This window comes from Rhincodon typus, chromosome 16 (assembly GCF_021869965.1).
Source record: "Rhincodon typus isolate 14 chromosome 16, sRhiTyp1.1, whole genome shotgun sequence".
Classification (NCBI taxonomy): domain Eukaryota; kingdom Metazoa; phylum Chordata; class Chondrichthyes; order Orectolobiformes; family Rhincodontidae; genus Rhincodon; species Rhincodon typus.
In genome coordinates, this window is record NC_063347.1 from 35038860 (window position 1) to 35060080 (window position 21221).

The 21221-nt window shown below is 39.9% G+C and overlaps 1 protein-coding gene across 1 annotated transcript in view; it reads right to left on the minus strand.

Annotated features, from left to right (window-relative positions):
• Positions 1-973: 973 nt before the first annotated feature.
• The window catches only part of psmd6 (proteasome 26S subunit, non-ATPase 6), a 23584-nt gene continuing 3336 nt past the window's right edge, over positions 974-21221 (minus strand). The window contains exons 2-8 of the mRNA XM_048606638.1: positions 19509-19714; positions 12865-13010; positions 11956-12175; positions 2499-2607; positions 2074-2242; positions 1436-1513; positions 974-1307 (exon numbers count right to left, since the gene is read on the minus strand). Coding sequence (XP_048462595.1) covers positions 1211-1307; positions 1436-1513; positions 2074-2242; positions 2499-2607; positions 11956-12175; positions 12865-13010; positions 19509-19714 — 1025 coding nt within the window. The 3' untranslated portion in view covers positions 974-1210. The remainder of the gene's footprint in view (positions 1308-1435; positions 1514-2073; positions 2243-2498; positions 2608-11955; positions 12176-12864; positions 13011-19508; positions 19715-21221) is intronic.

Sequence of the window (21221 nt, forward strand, 5' to 3'; positions counted from 1 at the left end):
ATATTTTCTAAAAGGATCCTCGTGGGGCAGCACAGCGCCAGGGACCTGGGCGACTGTCTGTGTGGGTTTCCTCCCACAGTCCAAAGATGTGCAGTTTAAGTGGATTGGCTATGCTAAATTGCCCATAGTGTTCAGGGAGGTGTACATTAGGTGGGTTATAGGGGGATGGATCTGGGTGGGATGCTGTGAGGTTCGGTGTGGACTTATTGGGCCAAAGGGCCTGGTTGCAGTTTGCACCCTGTAGGGATTCGATTCTGATTCTACGATACTGATACTGCTTCAAATTTTATAAACACAACTACTGCCCTCAAAATAGGTATGTCATCTAACTCTACTGAATCTATTAGCTGCAGCTGTCTCTATAGGTAACTGCTGTAGGATTTCAATGTTCTTTGATCTTAACTGCACACTGTTATATTCGAGGAGAATTAAAAGGACAAATACTGAACATCCTGTGACCATTTTTAATAACTGTATTGAGTATGCCTGGTTACTGACTATAGCCTCTGTGTCTTGCAAAGTTTTAACAGGTTTTTCCTGTTACAGCATAGATTCCCTACAGTACTTGTTTCTAGTATTTTATGCTCCACTTGTACTTTGCAAACATTTTACATGATACCCAATTTCAAACTAATCTATATAAGCAGTAATTGATGAACAGTTTTTTTTTCTATGACCTTGTGCAAGATTCCAAATGTACTGGGCCTTTAGCTGCCCTATAATTCAACCAGCTGTGGAATGATAGTATAGAAGGGACAATCTATTAAAAAGCATCTAGAATTGGTTGGGAATATTTTTAACCAAAAAGGTAAGGAGTGTGTCAACTTAAACATGCTGTAAACAATTTTCCATTAAAGTGAAAAAATGCAAAGGCACTAGAAAAGATTGAACTGATACACTGGGAAACTTAGGAAACAATACATCTTTGATAGCATTATTAGAATTACAGCCTAATCTTTAAATATACCAATTCTGAAATACATAAGTCTTTATTTTGAAAACATGCTCTGGGTGTTTATTATATACAGTTCAAAGTGTTTACACTAGTAAACTATAAAATTTAGCTTACATGTACATAAAGGTTTAACAATGGCACAAACTAAACCCATGATTTGTAAATATTAAAAGGTCACATTTGAAGAAATAACTGGAACAAATCAAAACCTAAATGGCCACTGCATACGCCTAGAGCTAGTATTCCTTTAACAGATTACATATTTATTACTCGTGACAGTTTCTGGACTCTGTTCAATAGCAGGTCTCCCTTCTTTATAGTTTCCTGGTACTGCCAGTTCTTGCTGTCAGGCCTGCAACAATAATGGTCATAATTAATAACTAATGTCTAAGTAAAAAGAAATTAAATCATTTGAAACTAAAGTTGGTTCACACTTCTTTGGATCACATCAGTTTTGCAGTCAGATTTCTTATTACATACCTGTTGGTTTCTACTATTTCATTCACTTTATCTATTTTACAATGTAGTCGACCAGCAGCAATGAAACGAGACAGTTCCCTGCAAATCAAATGCAAACAATTTATTAAACATGCCTAATCAGGAACTATAGTTTTACTTGATTTGTATACTGGTGGCCTTGATTAGTAGAAGACAATTAATCCTCTCTCAATCCCCACCTCCTCAGTGGTGGTCTTAACAGTATTACTAAAAAAAAAAGCAGTAGAGGCTTTAAGTTGGAAATTAGCAGATGATACTGCAGCTTTGCAAGAAAACTGGATCTGAAGACTAGACTGTAAAAGAACAGTTGATGAGCTCAAGTTAGTGTGGTTTAAATATTAAAGGGAGAGAAAAGTTTTGATAATTGTCAAAGTTTTTTTCATTAATTATAAACTGCCCCATTTTTATTACAACTAGTTGGAAGCTTAGGAAACTTTCAAGTATTATGAGTTTCACTATTTACTTGGTTCCTAAAATTTGTTTTTAAAATGTCATATTAAAGGAAAGATCATAATTTTTACATCGAGTAGAAGAATGAAAAATTAAATAGGCTTTGGACTAAAACACTCAAGCTGAGTGTTAAAAATGTAATTAGAGACAAGAGATAGGAACCAACTTACTGATCAATGAACTCCACGCCAACACCAAAGGCTTCCGCCATATAAGTAAGCGTTAATGAACGGTAAGATTCCAGGAGTTGACTATATGCCAAAATTCTCATTTCACGTACATAGTAGCGATAGTGAGCAGAAAAGAGCCAGTCCTTTCTTAATTCCTGTTCTACTGTAGCTAAAGACAAGAGAGCAAATTAGTTTGTCAGGAACCTAGAAAACCATTTTGCTTTCTCATTTCAAAACAAAATGTAGATAATTTCTCAACGACACTCCCTGAACCACAAAATCTATATAAAAGAGATTTCGGTCTTCTGAAATTTAAAGTACTCATTGCATTGTGAATATTTCTTTCCCTACCTCAAGTGCAAATAGTTTATGTGACTTCTGTATGCACACTATTTCTAATATTAAATACAGAAACACTTACTTACCAAGAGACTGGAAGAAAACCCCATAACGGCACTCATACAGGGAGAAAAGGTACTGCCGAACTGCTGGAAGACTATGCAGTACTTCAAGAATCTCTGCACCTTTGATGACCTGGATTTAAACATTTACAATTGAAATTTTAAAATAACCATTATTTTTTCCATTTTTTTCTAGTCAGTGCCTTCAGATTACCAAACTTTTTTAAATTCATCTGAGACAATTAGGTAACTCTGAATGATTGCTCAAAGATTAAAAGGCTAGAACTGTAACTAATTGACATGCTGTACAAGCTTTGTCAGAAACTAAGGGACAAATTCCGTGGGACTTCTACAAAAGGTAGATGAATTAGCAGTATCTTGTCTTTCATGGATTCCTAGATTGCCAAGTGAACCAATACGTTTATCAAAATCATGATGTGTTCAAGGCCTGTGTCAGGTTTGAGTAGGTCATCCCTGGTCATCCAAGGTTCACATAACTTGCCATATGTATCCATCATTCCCGCAGGGACATGCTGCTCCTGAACTTTCATCAGCTGCCATCTGAAATACTTACCCTCAAACAGCCATCTCCAATCAACACACTCCAGTTCCTACCTAATGTTGTTGTAGTTCACCTTCCCCCAATTTAACACCTTCATCCAAAGACTGCTGTTATCCCTATCCATGAGTAATTTAAAACTCACGGTATTATGGTTACTATTCCTGAAATGCTCCCCCACTGAAACTTCACTCACCTGTCTGGGCTCATTTTCCAAAACTAGGTCCAGTTTAACCCCTTCCCTGGTTGGAATGAATACATATCGTGAACAGAAACCCTCCTGAATGGTCCTTACAAATTCTGCTCCATCCAAGCTCCTTGCACGAAGTCAGTCTCAGTTAATACAGGGGAAGTTAAAGTCACCCACCACAACAACGCTGCTGTTTTTACATCTTTCCAAAATCTGTCTACATGTTCTCTCCTCTATAGCCTGCTGGCTGTTGGGAGGCCCTGTAATATACCCCCACGTTGTGATTTTACCTTTCTTATTCCTAAGTTCTACCCTTACTGCCTCGCTGCACAAGCCCTCTGATGTCTCCTCCCTCAGTACAGCTGTGAGATACATCTTTACCAGTAATGCAACTTCCCCACGCCTTTTATATCACTTTCTATCACACCGGAAACATCTAAATCCTGGGCCATTCAGCTACCAGTCCTTGTCCCTCTCAGCCAAGTCTCCATAATCACAGTAATGTCATAGTTCCAAGTACTAAATCTGAGGTAACTACCTTTGAGGTCCTACATTTCAACTTTATTCCTAGTTCTCTAAATTCTGCTTTTAGGACCTCATCTTTTACCTATCATATTTTACCTGTCATTTGTACTAAAATGTACCATGACCACTGGCTGTGCACCTTCCTCTCCAATAATGTCCTGCAACTGCTCTGAGACATCCTGGACCTAGCACCATGGAGGCAACACACCATCCTGGATTCCTGTACAGCAGGCAGTGGTAGTGGTCCCACTCATGAGCTAGTTTCACCTGCCCGGAGGTTTGTCAGAACATGTCCAAACAAGATTTTTTAAAAAAGGAGGCTCTAGTAGTGCAGAGGTAATGTCCCTACCTCTTAGCCAGGATGCTGGGGTACAAGTCTCACCTGCTCTAGAGGTGTGTAATACCATTTATAAACAGGTTGATTAGAAAATATCAAGAGAGGAGATTAATATCTTATCTGAAAGACAACACAGTCTGCATGCTCAGATCTCTCCACTACTGTCTTCAACCAATTTCCAACAAAGTAGTTCATCTGCTGGGTGTGAGAATTTGAGCAACTTTGGTTGTAATATTTACTTAAATAATAAATATTGCAGTTCAAAACTGGATGCATTAGTTGCAAAGTTCTCAGAATGCAAAAGACTGTCAATAACACGATTATCAAATGAACATTAATACAAGGGCCAAAGGATGTTAGGCTGAGTGGCTTAGCATAGCCATCCAGGCCAGCAACACAATGAACCTTTGCACGAAATAAACAAAGGAAAAGCTGGAAAAGAATTCAGCAGGCCAAGCAGCATTGGTGGAAAGAAACAGAGTGAATGCTCCTGGTGACATTTCATTTTACTCACTGCTTTTCTATACCCTGGGAATAAGAGAACATACATAGAATCGCTACATTGCAGAAAGGCTGAATGGCTTCTATCACGTCTGCATCGAACATCCCATCCAGACACACCCCACATCTTTTAGACTGTGAAAGGAAACCGGGGTACCCAGCGGAAACCCATGCAGACATGGACACAGAGAATGTGCAAACTCCACCCAGTCACCCAAGGCAGAAATCAAACCTGGGTCCCTGGCATTGTGAGGCAGCAGTGCTAACCACTGTGCCTAGCTGCCCAAAACAACCTTGAAACAACTGTCCACCTTGTGTATTGTGAAATTTGCCTCATTACATATTGTTGCTCCACACATTGTATGGTAAGCAGCTGGAAGAGCGGTAGGCCATTTACTTCCTTGGCCTGCTTTAACATTTCAGCAGTGGCTCATCAGTACTCAACCCCATTATATCCACTTTAAAATTTACCCAATACTCTTGATACACTTATTTTAAAATTATCAGTTGACTCTGAATCCACACTTTTGAGAAGAACATTCCAAATATCCACAATTCTTTACTGGACAAAGTTTCCAATTCAAAACAGACCAGCTCTAATTTTAAGATTGCTCTGGATTCTCCTACAGAAATAAGTTCCCTGAAATAACTACCCTCTTAAATACCACTGTTGGATCACCCACAAACTTGTGAACTCAATGGAATACAAAATAACTTGTATAAAAAGGTGTTTCAGGCAATATTGTAGGAATACTGCTTGAAACACCATTCAATTATAAATAGTTAGGGGAAAGCCATTTAAGGCCTTTGAGATTGTGCCAGCATTCAATAAGATCAACACTGATTCCCTGCATCAGGTACATTTCTTTTACTTTTGTAAATTCCCTTATTATCTATTAGTCTCAAACTTGCATACTTAGTGACTGGGCATCGACAGCTCGAGACGGAGAAATGGAAAGATATTTCTCCAATACGAGACTGTGATTCCCTAGTTCGATATTGGCCATCCATCTTCAATACTCGGTTGTCTCTCCTAAATGTTATAGATGGTAACACAGCTCTGACACAGACTGTGCATCATTCATCTGCTCAAATGTTTCTAGCAATGTACCAAATTCAAACCAAAATTATATCTGTATAAAAAGAGAACAGAAACTGCCAACTGTTTGTCACCTTTTACTTATTTCTCAAAACAGTATTTTGAAGCATCCTCCCAGTATCTACCCAGTCAAGTTCAGTAGAAATGTTATATATTTCAATGACATCACTTCTCACACTTCTACACTTTGTAGTGTGCATAGGAATATAGGCACAATTGGCTCAATCTCTCTTCACTGGCCAGTTTATTCATCCCAGGAATCAGGCCAGCAAACCTTCATTGCACTTTCTCCACGGTGAGCATGTACTTCCTCGGTTAAGGTGACCGCATTCATACTGAGTACATGGTGAACAACTGCAGTAAGATTTATTTAATCTTGACCTTTATTACAAAATAATTCAAGTTTAACACACTAATTGCTTTCCTAATTCATGCTATTAATGTATGTCAACTTGGAGTCATAGAGATGTACGGCATGGAAACAGACCCTTCCGTCCAACTCATCCATGCTGACCAGATAACCTAAATTAATCATTTGCCAGCATTTGTTCCATATCCCTTCCTATTCAAGTACCCATCCAGATGCCTTTTAAACATTGTAATTGTACCAGCCTCCACTATTTCTTCTGGCAGCTTGTTCCATACACACACGCACGACCCTCAGAGTGAAAATTGCCCCTTAGGTCCCTTTTAAATCTTTTGCCTCTCACCTTAATCCATGACCTTAGTTTTAGACTCCCCTGCCTCGGGGAAAGGACCTTGGCTATTAACCTTTTCCATCCTCTCAGGATTTTAAAAGGACACCCCTATGCCTCCGATGCTCCAGGGAAAATAACCCAAGCCTATTCAGCCTTTCCCTATAGCTCAAACCCATCACCCCAGCATCATTCTTATAAATCTTTTCTGAACAGCCTTTCAAGTTTGACATCTTTCTGATTGCAAAGAGACCAGAACTGAATGCAGTATTCCAAAAGTGGCCTCACCGATGTCCTGTACAGCCGCAACATGACCTCCCAAACACCTCTTTCACCACCCTGTCCGTCCGTGACTCCAAGGAACTATGAATCTGCACTCAAAGATCTCTTTGTTCAGCATCACTCTTCAGGACCTTACCATTAAAATGTGTAAGTCCTGCCCTGATTTACCATATCAAAATGCAGCACCTCACATTTACCTTAATTAAACTTCATCTGCCACTCCTTGGCCGACGTACCCATCGATGAAGATCTTGTAGTACTCTGAGATAACCTTCTTTGCTGTTTACTACAGCACTAATTTAGGTGTCATCTGCAATCATACTAACCATTCCTCCCATATTCAAATCGAAATCTTTTGTATAAACGATAAAACGCAGTTAACCCAGCACTGATCCTTGCGGCACACCGCTGGTCACGGGGCTCCAGTCTGAAAAGCAACCCTCCACCGCCATCCTCTGTCTCCTACCTTCAAGCTAATCTTGTATCCAAATGGATAGTTATCCCTGTATTCCACGTGATCTAACCTTGTTAACTAGTCTACCATGTTGAACGTCTTACTAAAGTCCATATAGACAACATCCACTTCTCTGTCTTCATCAATCCTCTGTCACTTCTTCGAAAAACTCAATCAAGTTAGTGAGACACAATTTCCCACACTTGTGATTTGCATCCAAGGATATCCTCTGAATTCCGATGTTTCCTGATCTATCATGATTCAAAAGTAGTTTTTCTATTCCTCTTACCAAAGTGGAAAACTTCACATTTTTTGAAATCGCTTTCCATCTGACACATAGGAACAGGAGTTGGCCATTCAGTCCATCAAGCCTGCTCTGCAATTTAATATGATCACAGCTTATCAAATGCTTCAATGTATTTTACCCATATAATCTTAACAACCATTTACACCATTAATAAAATTACCAATCTCTACTTTAAACACATTCAAATACTGACCTTCCACAGCACTCTGGGGTAGAAAATTCTAACGGTTCACAACCTTCTGAGTTTTAAAAAAAATTCTCATTTTTAAGTTGTGCTTCTTTGTTCTACGCACCTTAACCAGAAGAAACATCTTTCTTGCATCTACTGTCTGTCCCTTTAATTTTTTTGTTTAATTTTCTCATTCTTCAAAACACTTGAGAACACAAGATCAGTTTACCCAATCTTCATAGAACAGTCTTGCCACCTCAGGAAACAGTCCAGTGAACCATTATTGCACTCCCTCTACGGCAACAATATCCTTCCTGAATTAGGGACCAAAACTGCACAGAGTAATCTAAGTGTGATCCAGGGAAGCCTCTACACAACTGAAGGAAGACTTCACTGCTACTGTACTCAAATCCTCTTGCAATAAAGGCTAACATTCTATTAGCCTTCCTAATAGCTTGCTGCACCTGCAAGTTCGTCAATGGTGACTTACTGACATCTAGGTTCCCTAGTACACCTACACTTTGCAACGTCTCACCATTTAAGAAATATTCTGTGCATCTGTTCCTCTTACCAAAGTGGATAACCTCATTTTTATACATTCTATCTGCCACAGTCTTGCTCACTCATTCAGCCTGTCTCCTGAAGCCATTTTACATCTTCCTCACAACACATTCCCACTTAGCTAAATATCAGCCATAAATCAGGAAATGTTATATTTGGCACCCATATTCAAATCATTGATGAGCATTTATAAATAGCTGGGTGGGGCCTATGTGCTGGTCCTCTTGGTACCACACTAATCTCAGCCTGTCAATGTGAGATTTATTCTAGAATCCATAGAATTTTGGAAGATCGACTATCTCTTTAGCCACCTCCTTTAACACTCTGGGATGTAGAATTTCAGGTTCCAGGAACTTAATTTTCAGCACTCTAAAGTTTCCATTACAACCTTCTTATTAATATTACATCCCTTCACTCTCCTTAATCATTTGGATCTCTTAACTCTGGGTGATTTCTTGCATCATCCTTAGTGAAAATAGGCACCAGGTAATCATTTAGATTCCCCGTCATTTCTCTATTCTCCTGACTGCCTGCAATGGACCCACATTCATCTTAGCCAAACCTTTCCTTTTCACATACCAATAGAAGCTTTCACAATGAGTTACGTTTCCTGCCCTTAACTTTGTCCTTTTGGCATGATTCTCCAATCAAAGCATACTCGATGCTCCGCTTTGTGTCCTGTCTTTTAGTCTCCCTCCCTCGCAGCTTTTCTATTCACTGTTACCAACTTCATTCCAATTTGGATTACTCCTCAGGTTCTCATTTCCTTAACAAGCTAGTCCAAACCCACCCCAACAGCACGAGCAAACCTCCCTACAAGGATAGCAGTCCCAGTCCTATTCAGATGCAATCCATCCAGCTTGCAAAGTCCCACCTGCCTCAGAATCAGCCCCTATACGTCTGAAACCTGATGCTCTCCCCGTTAAACCAGTTCTCGAGCCACGTGTTCGATTGACAGATTCTCCTGTTCTTATGATCACTAGCACGTGGCACTGGGAGCATTTCTAAGATTAGTGCTTTTCAGATCCTGCTTTTTAATTTCCTGAACTCCCTGAAATCTGCTTTCAAAACTGCATCCCGCTTCTTAGCCATGTTGCTGTTATCAATGTGGACCTGACTTCTGGCTGCCCCTCCATCCAGTTCTCAATTCTGAGTTCTGAAGAAGGTTCAATGAACCCGAAACATTAACTCTGCTTTCTCTCCACAGATGCTTGCAGACTTGCTGAGTTTTTCCAGCAATTTCTGCTTTTGCTTCTGATTTGCAGCATCTGTATTTCTTTCAGTTTTTGTGCATATAGGGTAGACTAGGCAAGCATGGTAGATTTCCTTTTCTAAAAAAAATTAATGAACCAGATGGCTGTTTATGTCAAACATTAAATAAATTTTAGTTTCCCAGCAACAATTGAATGTGAATTAAGGTCTTCAGATCATTTGTCCAGCCCTCTGCTTTTCTAGTCCAGCACCATAATGACCATGCTACCACAGATGTTAATAACAACGGGTCTTAGCATCAACTTCAATGCACACTTTACTGCAGCAATCTGGTTATTTCCACTCCTATTTTTGCATACAAATCAACCAAATTAGGGCATGGTCACAAAGCAAGAAGCAACTGAATTAAAACAGCCCCAACCTCACCTCAGAGGATTCCTGCATTCCATAGAGAAAGCTGCTTCACATCCGGAATTAGATTTAAATCCATGATACCACCAAATCTTCTATTACTTATTCTCTTACTAGCTGTAATTTCCAATGATGTTGATAAACAACTTTCAGTTATTAATGATGCTACTGCACCTGCTGAGTTTTTCCCAGCAATTTTGCTTTTGTTTCAGTCATTAATTTTTTCTAGTAATTTTTCTATGGAGTAGTAAATAATGTCTTTCTGAAACTAGTACAGCAGTGCATCCAGTGGTATTAAAATTTTCCTCAGGGGAAGAGCAAGTAATTTACATTCAGATAACACTGATCCCATTCTCAGAATATCTCAAAGTATTTCATAATAGATTACTTTACGAATGTATCTAATTTGAAAGCAGCACAATTATCCAAACAGCAAATAAATAAACAAATAATTCTCTGCCTTCAGTTAAGAGATACATGTTGACTAGGACACAAGGTAAACATCCTGCATTTCTTTAAATTTTGTTGCAGGATTAATTAGAGACAGGTAAGCAGACAGAAGCCTTGCATTACCACATCTAACGGGTGTTAGCCTCAATTACATAGCACAACCTCAATGTCAGTTGAAGCATCAGTTGGTTTATGTTTCCAGTCTCCAATGATTCTTAAACCACACCTTTCACAGGTTAGACAGCATTAAGCTAACTGACAAAGGCTCATAACCTGGCCATACTGACAGAAAATCCAGAGAATTTACCCTTAAACACTGGTAACATTCTAAATTCATGGCTATCAGTGAATTCTCTGCTCATCAACTTGAGTAAGATTAGAGCTCACCATATATTACCAGGCATACTGAACGCACAGTAATCCTAGAAACCCAATCAGACTAAGCCAACATGCTACACTGTATGAAAGACACTCAAATATATATGCATTGTACAAAGTAATAAATAATATTGCTTTGTATCATCTGTTTCACCACTTTTGCTAAGGCTGTAGCTTCAAAAATGTAATCCTGAAGGGAGTGACAGAAACATAACCACCAGCAAAGGAATCAGTTTAAGTCAATAATTTTTATCCAGATCCAATTAAAAGGAGACAAAATTTAGCTTTAAAAACTCCTCTCTACCAAATTCCATATATCTAATAATAATTGTGCTAAGTAAAAACTAATAACACAATGCTCTATTCAAAGTGCAATCAAAATAGATTTCCTAACTTTATTCAAAATCATGCAAGAATAAACCATTTCTCCTCATGCACTGTCTCATCCAGTCCAAATTGGAATTTTAGCCTCACCACGGCCTAACTCGGGAGAGGTGATGGTCTAGTGGTATTATCACTGAACTGTTAAAAGCAGAGACCTAGGTAACATTCTGGTGATGAGAGTGTGAATCCCACCACAGCAGATGGTGAAATTTGATTTCGATTAGAACCTGGAATTAAAGTCTAATGACGACCATGAAACCACTGTAGATTGCCGGGAAAATACTCATGTTGTTCACTAATATCCTTCAGGGAAGGAAGCTGCCATCCTTACCTGGTCTGGCCTACATGTGACTCCAGACCCACAGTAAATGTCATTGACTCTTAACTGCCCAATTAGGGATGGACAATAAAAGCTGGCCTAGCCAGCAATGCCCTCCTCCTGTGAATGAATTAAAAAATCTCAAGAAAGAGGAAATGGAAGTCTTGTCATGGGAAACAGTATAAATGGATAAACCGACCAATGGTCAAATGGTTTTACACAGAGTCATATAGCACGGAAACAGACCCTGCGGTCCAACCAGTGCTGCCGAATCCAGTTGGTGTTCACTGTAAAACAGCCCAACAAAAAACAACCAAGGGAACTGTTTCTACTGGTACCAACAATACACAGTTTGTACTTTAGGTTGCATTACCTGGATTTGGGAATGTGTCCATCACAACAGTGCAGTACACTTTTCCATTATAATACCAATGTTAAATCTGAGGATAATTTCAGATAATGCCTTGAAGTTAAGAAGAACAGAAGTTCTGCACAGGAGTAAAACATTAATGGCAGGAGTTCAAAAGATCATCTGTTGAAAAATTTTCAGTACAAGAACAAATGAAAGTGTTTCAATTTTCCATGTCCATGGAGCTACACCAAGCAAGTGTACTTCTTCCAGAATTATTTTACCATTACATTGCTTACCTTTTCACGAAGGTCAGGCCGATCTAGTGCAATCATGCTGACGTAAACAGTATAAGTTACAAAGGTTTTATAATCCATGAGTTCATAGGATGTGAACGTAGAGACAGTATCCAAGAATAGCTCTGCAGCCTGCTTGAAGTCTCGAATTGCCACACAATACATCCCTTGATAAACTTTGAGACGATTCCTTCTATCCCAGTCACCACCTTCTTCAATCAAACTGCAAAAGAATCCATACAGGAAATAATTTTGGTTTTAAAATTCAGTTTAATATTCTACAGCCTTATTACAATTTTTGTCACTTCTGCAAGCAATTTTTAACATTTTTTTTCCAATGTCACTATTATAATCAGCAACTGCAAGCCATCCCAGTCACATCAGGATCTCAGGTGAACATGGTCAGTAACAACATATCAACTTATACCGTATATTAGAAGTCTGAATTATGTCTCAAAACCTTGAAGCTTTGTTGACTCCAATAGCATTTAATGTTAATAGTTCTACAATATGGTGGCTGAAAATTTATATGAACAGCACATTTAGTAGAACATATTAAACTATTAGATTTACATCCAACAATACAATGCTACTGATAAACTGAATTCGAAACCGCATGAATGAAAATACTATACCATTACAGCAAAATGATACCTGTACTCAAAAGGTTAAGTTTCAAGATGCTACATGCAAATGTTTTATGTGATGTGCCCAGCTACTCAATCTCAAACTCAAAGATAACCACAAAGAAGCAGTCAAGAATAACATGTGTGGACATTTGACAATACTATACTTGGATGTTTGAGAAGCGTTATCAAATTTAAGGCTCCATTCCAAAATGAGAGGACATGCTACACAATGTACATGTCAAAACAAAATGATCAGATGCACACAAATCAAATGCAACAGTACCTTTTTGCCTTCTCAATGTTACGTGTAATCAGATCATTATCCATATAAAATAAACCAATTCTTAGCAGGTAAAACACAATGTCTAGACGATGTCCCAGAGCCACCGTTTTATCATATGTTTTCCGAAAAGCTGTCAAAGCACCTTCCTTAAAAACAAAACATCTTAATTACACCGATATGAAGTGATTCAGAACAGTACCATTTCATGTCACACACTGAACGTGTTTAGTATTGTTGCTAAAGAATACTAACTAATCAGTTCCGGACTATCATCGATTAAATCCTTTAAATTTACAAACTGGTAAATATATCATCATTCAATTGAACTAAATCCAAATGAAGATCAACCCCAATTACACAACCAGTTAAATAAAGATTTTAATCTTTGAAATAATTGCAGTTGTAGATTAAATATCAATGGCACATTACATCTTTCTAACCACTGAAAACACTTGCCTCTAAAAAATCCTTAATTCCTGCAGTCATTTTCCTTACAATCAAGTCCCATTATAAACTCCAACACATATTTAAAACAGATACGTAGATTAGTCATGTTAATATTTCTGTCAGTGATAATATTGTGATACCTACCTATTCTCCAAGCAAGTCTGCTTTACAAATTGCCACAGGATGTGCTATTAACTATTAATAAACAACAGCCTCGTGTGACTTCTCAATCTCTTGCAGTACGTTTAGGGAAAGTGAAAATCAATTGTAATCTTCAGGTGAAGCACGATTAGAGGGCACTGAATAATTAGATCACATTACAAAAACGCAAAAAGTCGGTGACCACTTTATCACCTGCTCTTATTTCATATATTTGGATTTTACATGATAATACATAGTTTAATACAGATACTTCTAGAAATTTCAGAGTTGCAAACAGTTGACTGAAGCATCCACCCTTATCTGGTGAACATATGGAGGACCAGGAAACAAAATTAAGGTGCTACCTGTCACAATTACTGACTTCAAAGAAAGATGCCCAGAAAGATCAAGTGATCTCAGTGGCCCATACTTCCACTCCTCACCTAATGCCAGCTGGCTTCTGGGTCAAGTCAAGAGGACCTTCAGACATCCAGCAACAAGCATGTCATCAAGTAGGATAAGCAATTAATCACAACAAGAAGTTAGAAACCACAGATTCCTTGCACTTTTAATTTTGCATTTCTATATATTGCGAAATAATTAGGACATATACCAGGGATCTAGTGGAACATAAATTATGAAGTTTTGAAAAAAATTAATGTGGAATTTTATGTCATAATTAAAAAAGCTGGGACATGTAACTGTATATTTTATAAAAAGAAATGGATGTACAGGGGTAGGCCAGTTAACTGCTTGAGCCTGCTCCACGAGATTATGCCTGACGTGCAACCTCTAGCCATCTTTGCCCCAGATCACTCTTTGCTTTTGGTTAGCAAAAGTCAATTATTCCTAATTATGAATGCAGAAAATTATCCAACATTACTTGTCATGTGCGGAAAAGAGTTCCAAACTTCAAATGTGACATTCATTCAAAACAAAATTTGTTTTCAGATTGTTGGTTTTAGGAGTACGTGGACTTCTTTTGCTTTAAGCTAGTAATTTAGATCTACTACATCCAAAGTGTTTTTATGATAAAGGACAATACACGCTGGAGGTGTGACAGAGTCTAGAGTTATGCAGCACAGAAACGGACCCCTCAATCCAACATGTTCTTGCTGACCAGATATCCTAAACTGATCTAGACACATTTGCCAGCATGTGGCCCATATCCCTCTAATCCCTTCCTATTCATATACCATTCCACATGCCCTTGAAATGTGATAATTGCACCCACCACCACCACTTCCTCTGACAACTCATTCCACACAACATACACCACCCTCTGCATGAAAATGTTGCCCCTCAGATCCCTTTTAAATATTTCTCCTCTCATCTTAAACCCATGCCCTCTCGTTTTGGAATTCCCTACCCTTCTCAACAAAGATGTGCAAACTAGGTGGACTGGCCATGCTAAACTGCCCCAGTGTCGAAGCATTTGTTGTTTATCCATGATTAATGTGGGGTTACAGGAATAGTCAGTTTAGATGGGATGCTCTTCGAAGGATTGACGCAGACCCGATGAGCCGAATGACCTCTATTTGCACTGTAGGAATTCTTCCTACTTATGGAGTCATATAGCATGGAAACAGACCCTTCAGTTCAATTCATCCATGCTGACCAAGTTTCCCAAATTCAACGAGCTCCATTTGCCTGCATTTGGCCCATATCCCTCTAAACCTTTCCCATTCATGTACCTGTCCAAATATCTTTTAAAATGTTGTAACTGTACCTGCACCTACCACTTCCTCAGGCAGTTCATTGCATAATCAAACCGCCGCGGATGTAAACAAGTTGACCCTCTGGTCCTTTTTAAATCTTTCTCCTCACACCTTAAAAATACGCCCTCTAGTTTTGAACTCCCCTACCCTATGATTGTTCCTCCCTTGCACCCCTCCCCCCAAACACACACACACACACACACACACACACACACAAACTCTCTCTCACACACACACGCGCACACACAAATTGGCCCCAGACCTAAAACCCACACAGAGACTAAGCTGCAGTTTCAAAACAGGTATAAAACACTTTTATCCAGACAAGGGAACAGAACCTTCTGCAGCCAGGAACACAAATTCATCCCACAGGTGAGCATAGTATTTTCATACAGACTAACACAAGGTTCGAGTGGGACTGTAGTTAACCAGTAAAGACAGCGAGTTTACTTTTAATTAGTTTCTGAGAATGAACATTAATCCATTTCACAGATGAACATCAGGGGATTACATGGATCTGTTGTACGCGTGGAAGTTTGTTCGTTGTACAAATAATCATGAGTTTATTAAATATTTTCACCTCTTTCCTGACAATAGAGCGAGGGACATCACAGTACTGTCCCACTTTCCCATTGATATTTTGTCAGTAAAAGCTGGGAATTATCGGATTGACACAAACAGCATGGATTTGTGAGGGGTAGATCAGGCCTCACAAACCTTATTGAATTCTTTGAAGAGGTGACCAAACACATGAATGAAGTTAGAGCAGTGGATGTGGTATACATGGATTTAAGTAAGGCGTTTGATAAGGTTCCCCATGGTAGGCTCATGCAGAAAGTAAGGAGGCATGGGATTGGGGGAAATGTGGCAGATTGGATACAGAATTGGCTGACCCTGAGAAGACAAAGGGTGGTAGTGAATGGAAAATATTCAACATGGTGCTCAGTTATGAGTGGTATACCACAAGGATCTGTCCTGGGTCCTCTTCCTATTTGTGATTTTTGTAAATGATTTGGATGTAGGAGTGGAAGGGTGGATTAGTAAGTTCGCGGATGATACAAAAGTGGGTCGAGTTGTGCATAGTGCGGAGGGCTGTTCGAGGTTACAAAGGGACATCGATAGGATGCAGAGCTGGGCTGAGAAGTGGCAGATGGAGTTTAACCCTGAAAAGTGTGAGGTGATTCATTTTGGAAGGACAAACTTGAAAGCAGAATACAGGGTTAATGGAAAGATTCTTGGCAGTGTGGAGGAGCAGAGGGATCTTGGGGTTCATGTTCACAGTTCCCTGAAAGCTGCCACCCAGGTGGATAGAGTTGTTAAGAAGGCGTATGGTGTGTTAGCTTTCATTAATAGAGGGATTGAGTTCAACAGCCGTGAAGTTATGCTCCAGCTATACAAAAGCCTGGTTCGCCCACATCTGGAATATTGTGTCCAGTTCTGGTTGCCTCATTACAGGAAAGATGTGGAAGCAGTGGAAAAGGTGCAGAGGAGATTTACCAGGATGTTGCCTGGAATGGAGGGAAGGCCATACGAGGAAAGGTTGAGAGAGCTAGGGCTTTTCTCTTTATAATGACGAAGGATGAGAGGTGACTTGATAGAGGTGGACAAAATGATCAGAAGTATAGATAGAGTGGACAGCCAGAGACTGTCTAGGGTGGAGGTAGCTATTACGAGGGGGCGTAGTTTTAAAGTGAGTGGAGGTAGATATAGGGGAGACGTCAGAGGTAGGTTCTTTACTCAGAGTGGTAGGGGCGTGGAATGCATTGCTAGAGAGGGCAGTGAAGTTGGCCTCATTAGGGGCATTTAAGCAGCTATTAGATAGGCATATGGATGATAGTATAAGGTAGGGGTGGAGGTTAGATTGACCTTAGGTTTAGGGTAAAAGTTCGGCACAACATTGTGGGCCGAAGGGCCTGTACTGTGCTGTACAGTTCTATGTTCTATGTTCTAGGGAAAAGTCCTCTGCAATTCACCTTATATATGCCCCTCATGATTTTATAAACCTCCGTAAGGTCAATGCTCAACCTCCTACACTCCAATGAAAAATATTCCCAGCCTATCTAACCTTTCTTATAACTCAAGCCCTCCAGTTCTGACAATGTCCTGGTAAACTTTTTCTGAATCCTCTCCAATTTAATAATATCCTTCCTATAGCAGTGCAACCAGAGCTGCACATGGTACTCCAAAAGGTGGCCTCTCCAACATGCTGTACAACCACAACATGCCACCCCAAGTCGTATACTCAATGTTCTGAGCAATGAAGGCTAACATGCTAAATCCTTCTTAACCACCGTGTCTACCTGTGACACAACTTGCAAAAGACTATATACCTGAACACCTCGGTCTCTCTGTTCGATGACACTACCCAAGGCTGTACCATTAACTGTATAAGTCCTGCCCTTGCTCATCTTACCAAACTGAAACAGCTCACATTTATGCAAATTAAGCTCCATGTGCCACCTCTCAGCCCATTGGTCCAATTCATTAAGATCCCTTTGTAATCTTGGATAACTGTCTCCACTGTCCACTATACCAGTAATTTTGGTGCTAGCTGCAAACTTACTAAACATGCATCCTAAATTCTCATCCAAATCATTTATATAAATGACAAGTAACAGTGGACCCAGGACCGATCCCTGCTACGCCACATTCACAGTATCATGCCACTGATCAATTTTAATTTTACCATCCGAATATCGAGTAGTCAATGGCACTTACAAGTATAAATCATCTGAGCTGTTCTGCACAGCAGCTGTTGGATCCACTTGCTCACGGGTATTGGAGAACCATTTAAAAACAAGTGGTGAGCTAGACTATTTGGCCCATCATGCACATACCATCATTTAGTAAGACCATGTCAGATCTTCCAATTCCACCTTCCTGCATACCCTGTATCCCTTAATATCCAAAAATCTAGCCACCTCTGTTTGAATAAAACTTAATGGTTGATCAACCATAGTTATCTGGCTTAGAAAATTTAAAAGACTCACAGTCCTTTTAGTAAAGAAATCACTCATCTGTCATAAATGGCTGACTCTCATTCCAAGACTGTGGCCTTGTGTTTTAGACTAGGAGGCATTTTCCCACCATCGCCCTACCCTTTAAGGATTTTCTCAAATATGCCACTGGAAGTGCTCCTTCTAAAAAGCAGAGTAGTCAAGAGTCCAAAATGTAAAAATGGGAGACTACTGTCAGAGAATCGATGCTGTTTCCCACAATACATCAAGCTAAATTGAAAACCCTTTTACAGGTTTCAAAAGGAAAACACAATTTTTTTTGGAAAAAGGCTAAATCAAGAAAATCTTGTATAATTATTTATTGGTTTTATGCCAATTCTTTTACCATGAAAATGAAAGTATTGCACTTGCTTTTGTTCTGATAATAAATGGCGAGGCATGTGTAAAGCTAAAGCAATACAACTTTCTCTACCTCAAAGATTCTGTGCTTTGGGAAACACTGTATACACCAAGAAGTGCCTGATTTTACAATATTAGTTTCCAAAAATATTTTACATTAAAAATTCTGCAACATACAATTATAAAGTGGATGAAACGTTATAACAGAAAACTGGATCACCAAGAATATCATGCGGTGGAGAAGTTCTGGGTTCAAGTTCCAATCATGGACTGGATGGCAAGGAAGGTGCGTTTATAACATGGCCAGACAGGTTGATTTTCAATCTTCCAATGGCAGCAGGAAGAACTGAGGAGATTGCTGGTCAGCCATATGATGGAAGAAAATTAGAACTTCTACCTTCACAATTGATAGCTCTGGGTTACGTCAGTCATGTAAGAATATGTTGCTACAGCAATTTAGACTCCTTAGGGAAGGTGGGGTTGATTCAGTTGGACAAACAGCACGTGTGGTTCAGATTCAAGCTAGGGTAGTTCTAGGACCTGCCTCCTTGCCCTATGTGCTGTGGTGGCTCTAACACTAAGATGGACCTGGCTTTGGACAGACAACTCAAAAAAAGTCACCAGAAAAATCGACTTGATTGAGTAACCAGTCTCTCTTATCTTCAATGTTGTATTCTACCAAAATAGTAGATATTTTTTATTTAAGTTTAACACAAATTACGTCATATTTTGAACAAAAAATTTTCTTGAAATAGAATCTTTCACATTCTTATATTTCATTTTAATTAATAAACTAACCCGGCCAATACCAGATTTAATACATTTTCCGACTTTATCCCCTTCTCACCCCAATAGAATTACAGGAACTAACTGATTAGTTTCTACAGCCGATTAATCGACACACATTATTTGCTTTCAAATGATGTCCAATGCAAAATACTGAAACAACAAACAGTGCAAAGTATACCACACAGATTCTCACTTTGTCACCAATTCTGCATAGATACTCAGCCTTAGCCATCATAGCATCTCTGATTTCACTTTCGCCAAGGTTCTTTTCTGCATCCTCCAGCACATCATCCAGACGTTTTAGTTCTTCCTCATTTGCCTTTTTCATTTTGCACAACAAGTCTGTGTCAACCGACCACCCGACATCTTTACAAAGCTGTTCATAGTATGGTGCCATATCTACAGAACAAAACCAAAGGCACTGGAAATTAGGAATGTCACACTCATCTTCACACTACTCTAGGGACACAAAATAGAAACACATATCCTACACATCCGAGTAACAGTCGATCTTGTAATAAAGTTGACCCCTGACTTTTCGCCAAAAGATCCAGACTCTGCACATTTACCACCCTCTGAAACCAACTTGAATGACCTCGTGAATGACAACGATGTCAAGGCTTCACCTCACTAGCATTGCTTGTGCTTCTGCCAAGACCATCCTTTAATTTGTGTCATTACCCATTTGGGCAATATCGAATCCAATGACTCTTGGGGGTCATCACAAAGCTCATGATTTAATAAAGGCATGCAAACTCCCCAATTTACAGTGGAATCAAGCTAACAAAGAACAGGAACTGTTATTTATTACAAAAAAGTAAATTCTAATCACAAGGAAACAGCTGTAAACTATCAAAATATGGTTCTATTAGATAAAACAGGTTTGAAGTTCTAAACAAAAATAGAAGTTGCTGGAAAAGCTCAATAGGTCTGGCAGCATCTGTGAAGAGAAATCAGTTAATGTTTCAGGTCTAGTAATCTTCCTCAAAACTGGGCTTTTCTAGCAACTGAGATAACAAGGTGTAGAGCTGGATGAACACAGCAGGCCAAGCAGCATCAGAGGAGCAGGAAAGCTGACGTTTCAGGCCTAGACCTTCTCCAGAAATGGGGGAGGGGAAGGGGAAGGGGGTTCTGAAATAAATAGGGAGAGGGTGAGGCGGATAGAAGATGGATAGAGGAGAAGACAGTGGAGAGGAGACAGACAGGTCAAGGAGGTGGGGATGGAGCCTGTAAAGGTGAGTGTAGGTGGGGAGTTAGGGAGGGGATAGGTCAGTCCAGGGAGGACGGACAGGTCAAGGGGGTGAGATGAGACTAGTAGGTAGGAGATGGGGGTGGGGCTTTAGGTGGGAGGAGGGGATAGGTTAGGGAGGCAGGGACAAGCTGGGCTGGTTTTGGGGGAGGGGAGATTTTGAAGCTTGCGAAGTCCACATTGAAACCATTGGGCTGCAGGGTTCCCAAGCGGAATATGAGGTGCTGTTCCTGCAATCTTCGGGTGGCATCATTGTGGCACTGCAGGAGGCCCAGGATGGACATCTCGTCTGAGGAATGGGAGGGGGAGTTGAAATGGTTCGCGACTGGGAGATGCAGTTGTTTAGTGCAAACCAAGCGTAGGTGTTCTGCAAAGCGGTCCCCAAGCCTCCGCTTGGTTTCCCCGATGTAGAGGAGGCCACAACGGGAACAGCAGATGCAGTATGCCACATTAGCAGATGTGCAGGTGAACATCTGCTTGATGTGGAAAGTCTTCTTGGGGTCTGGGATGGGGGTGAGGGGGGAGGTGTAGAGGCAGGTGCAGCACTTCTGCGGTTGCAGGGAAAAGTGCCGGGTGTGGTGCGGCTGGAGGGGAGTGTGGAGCGGACAAGGGAGTCACGGAGAGAGTGGTCCCTCCGGAAAGCAGATAAGGGTGGAG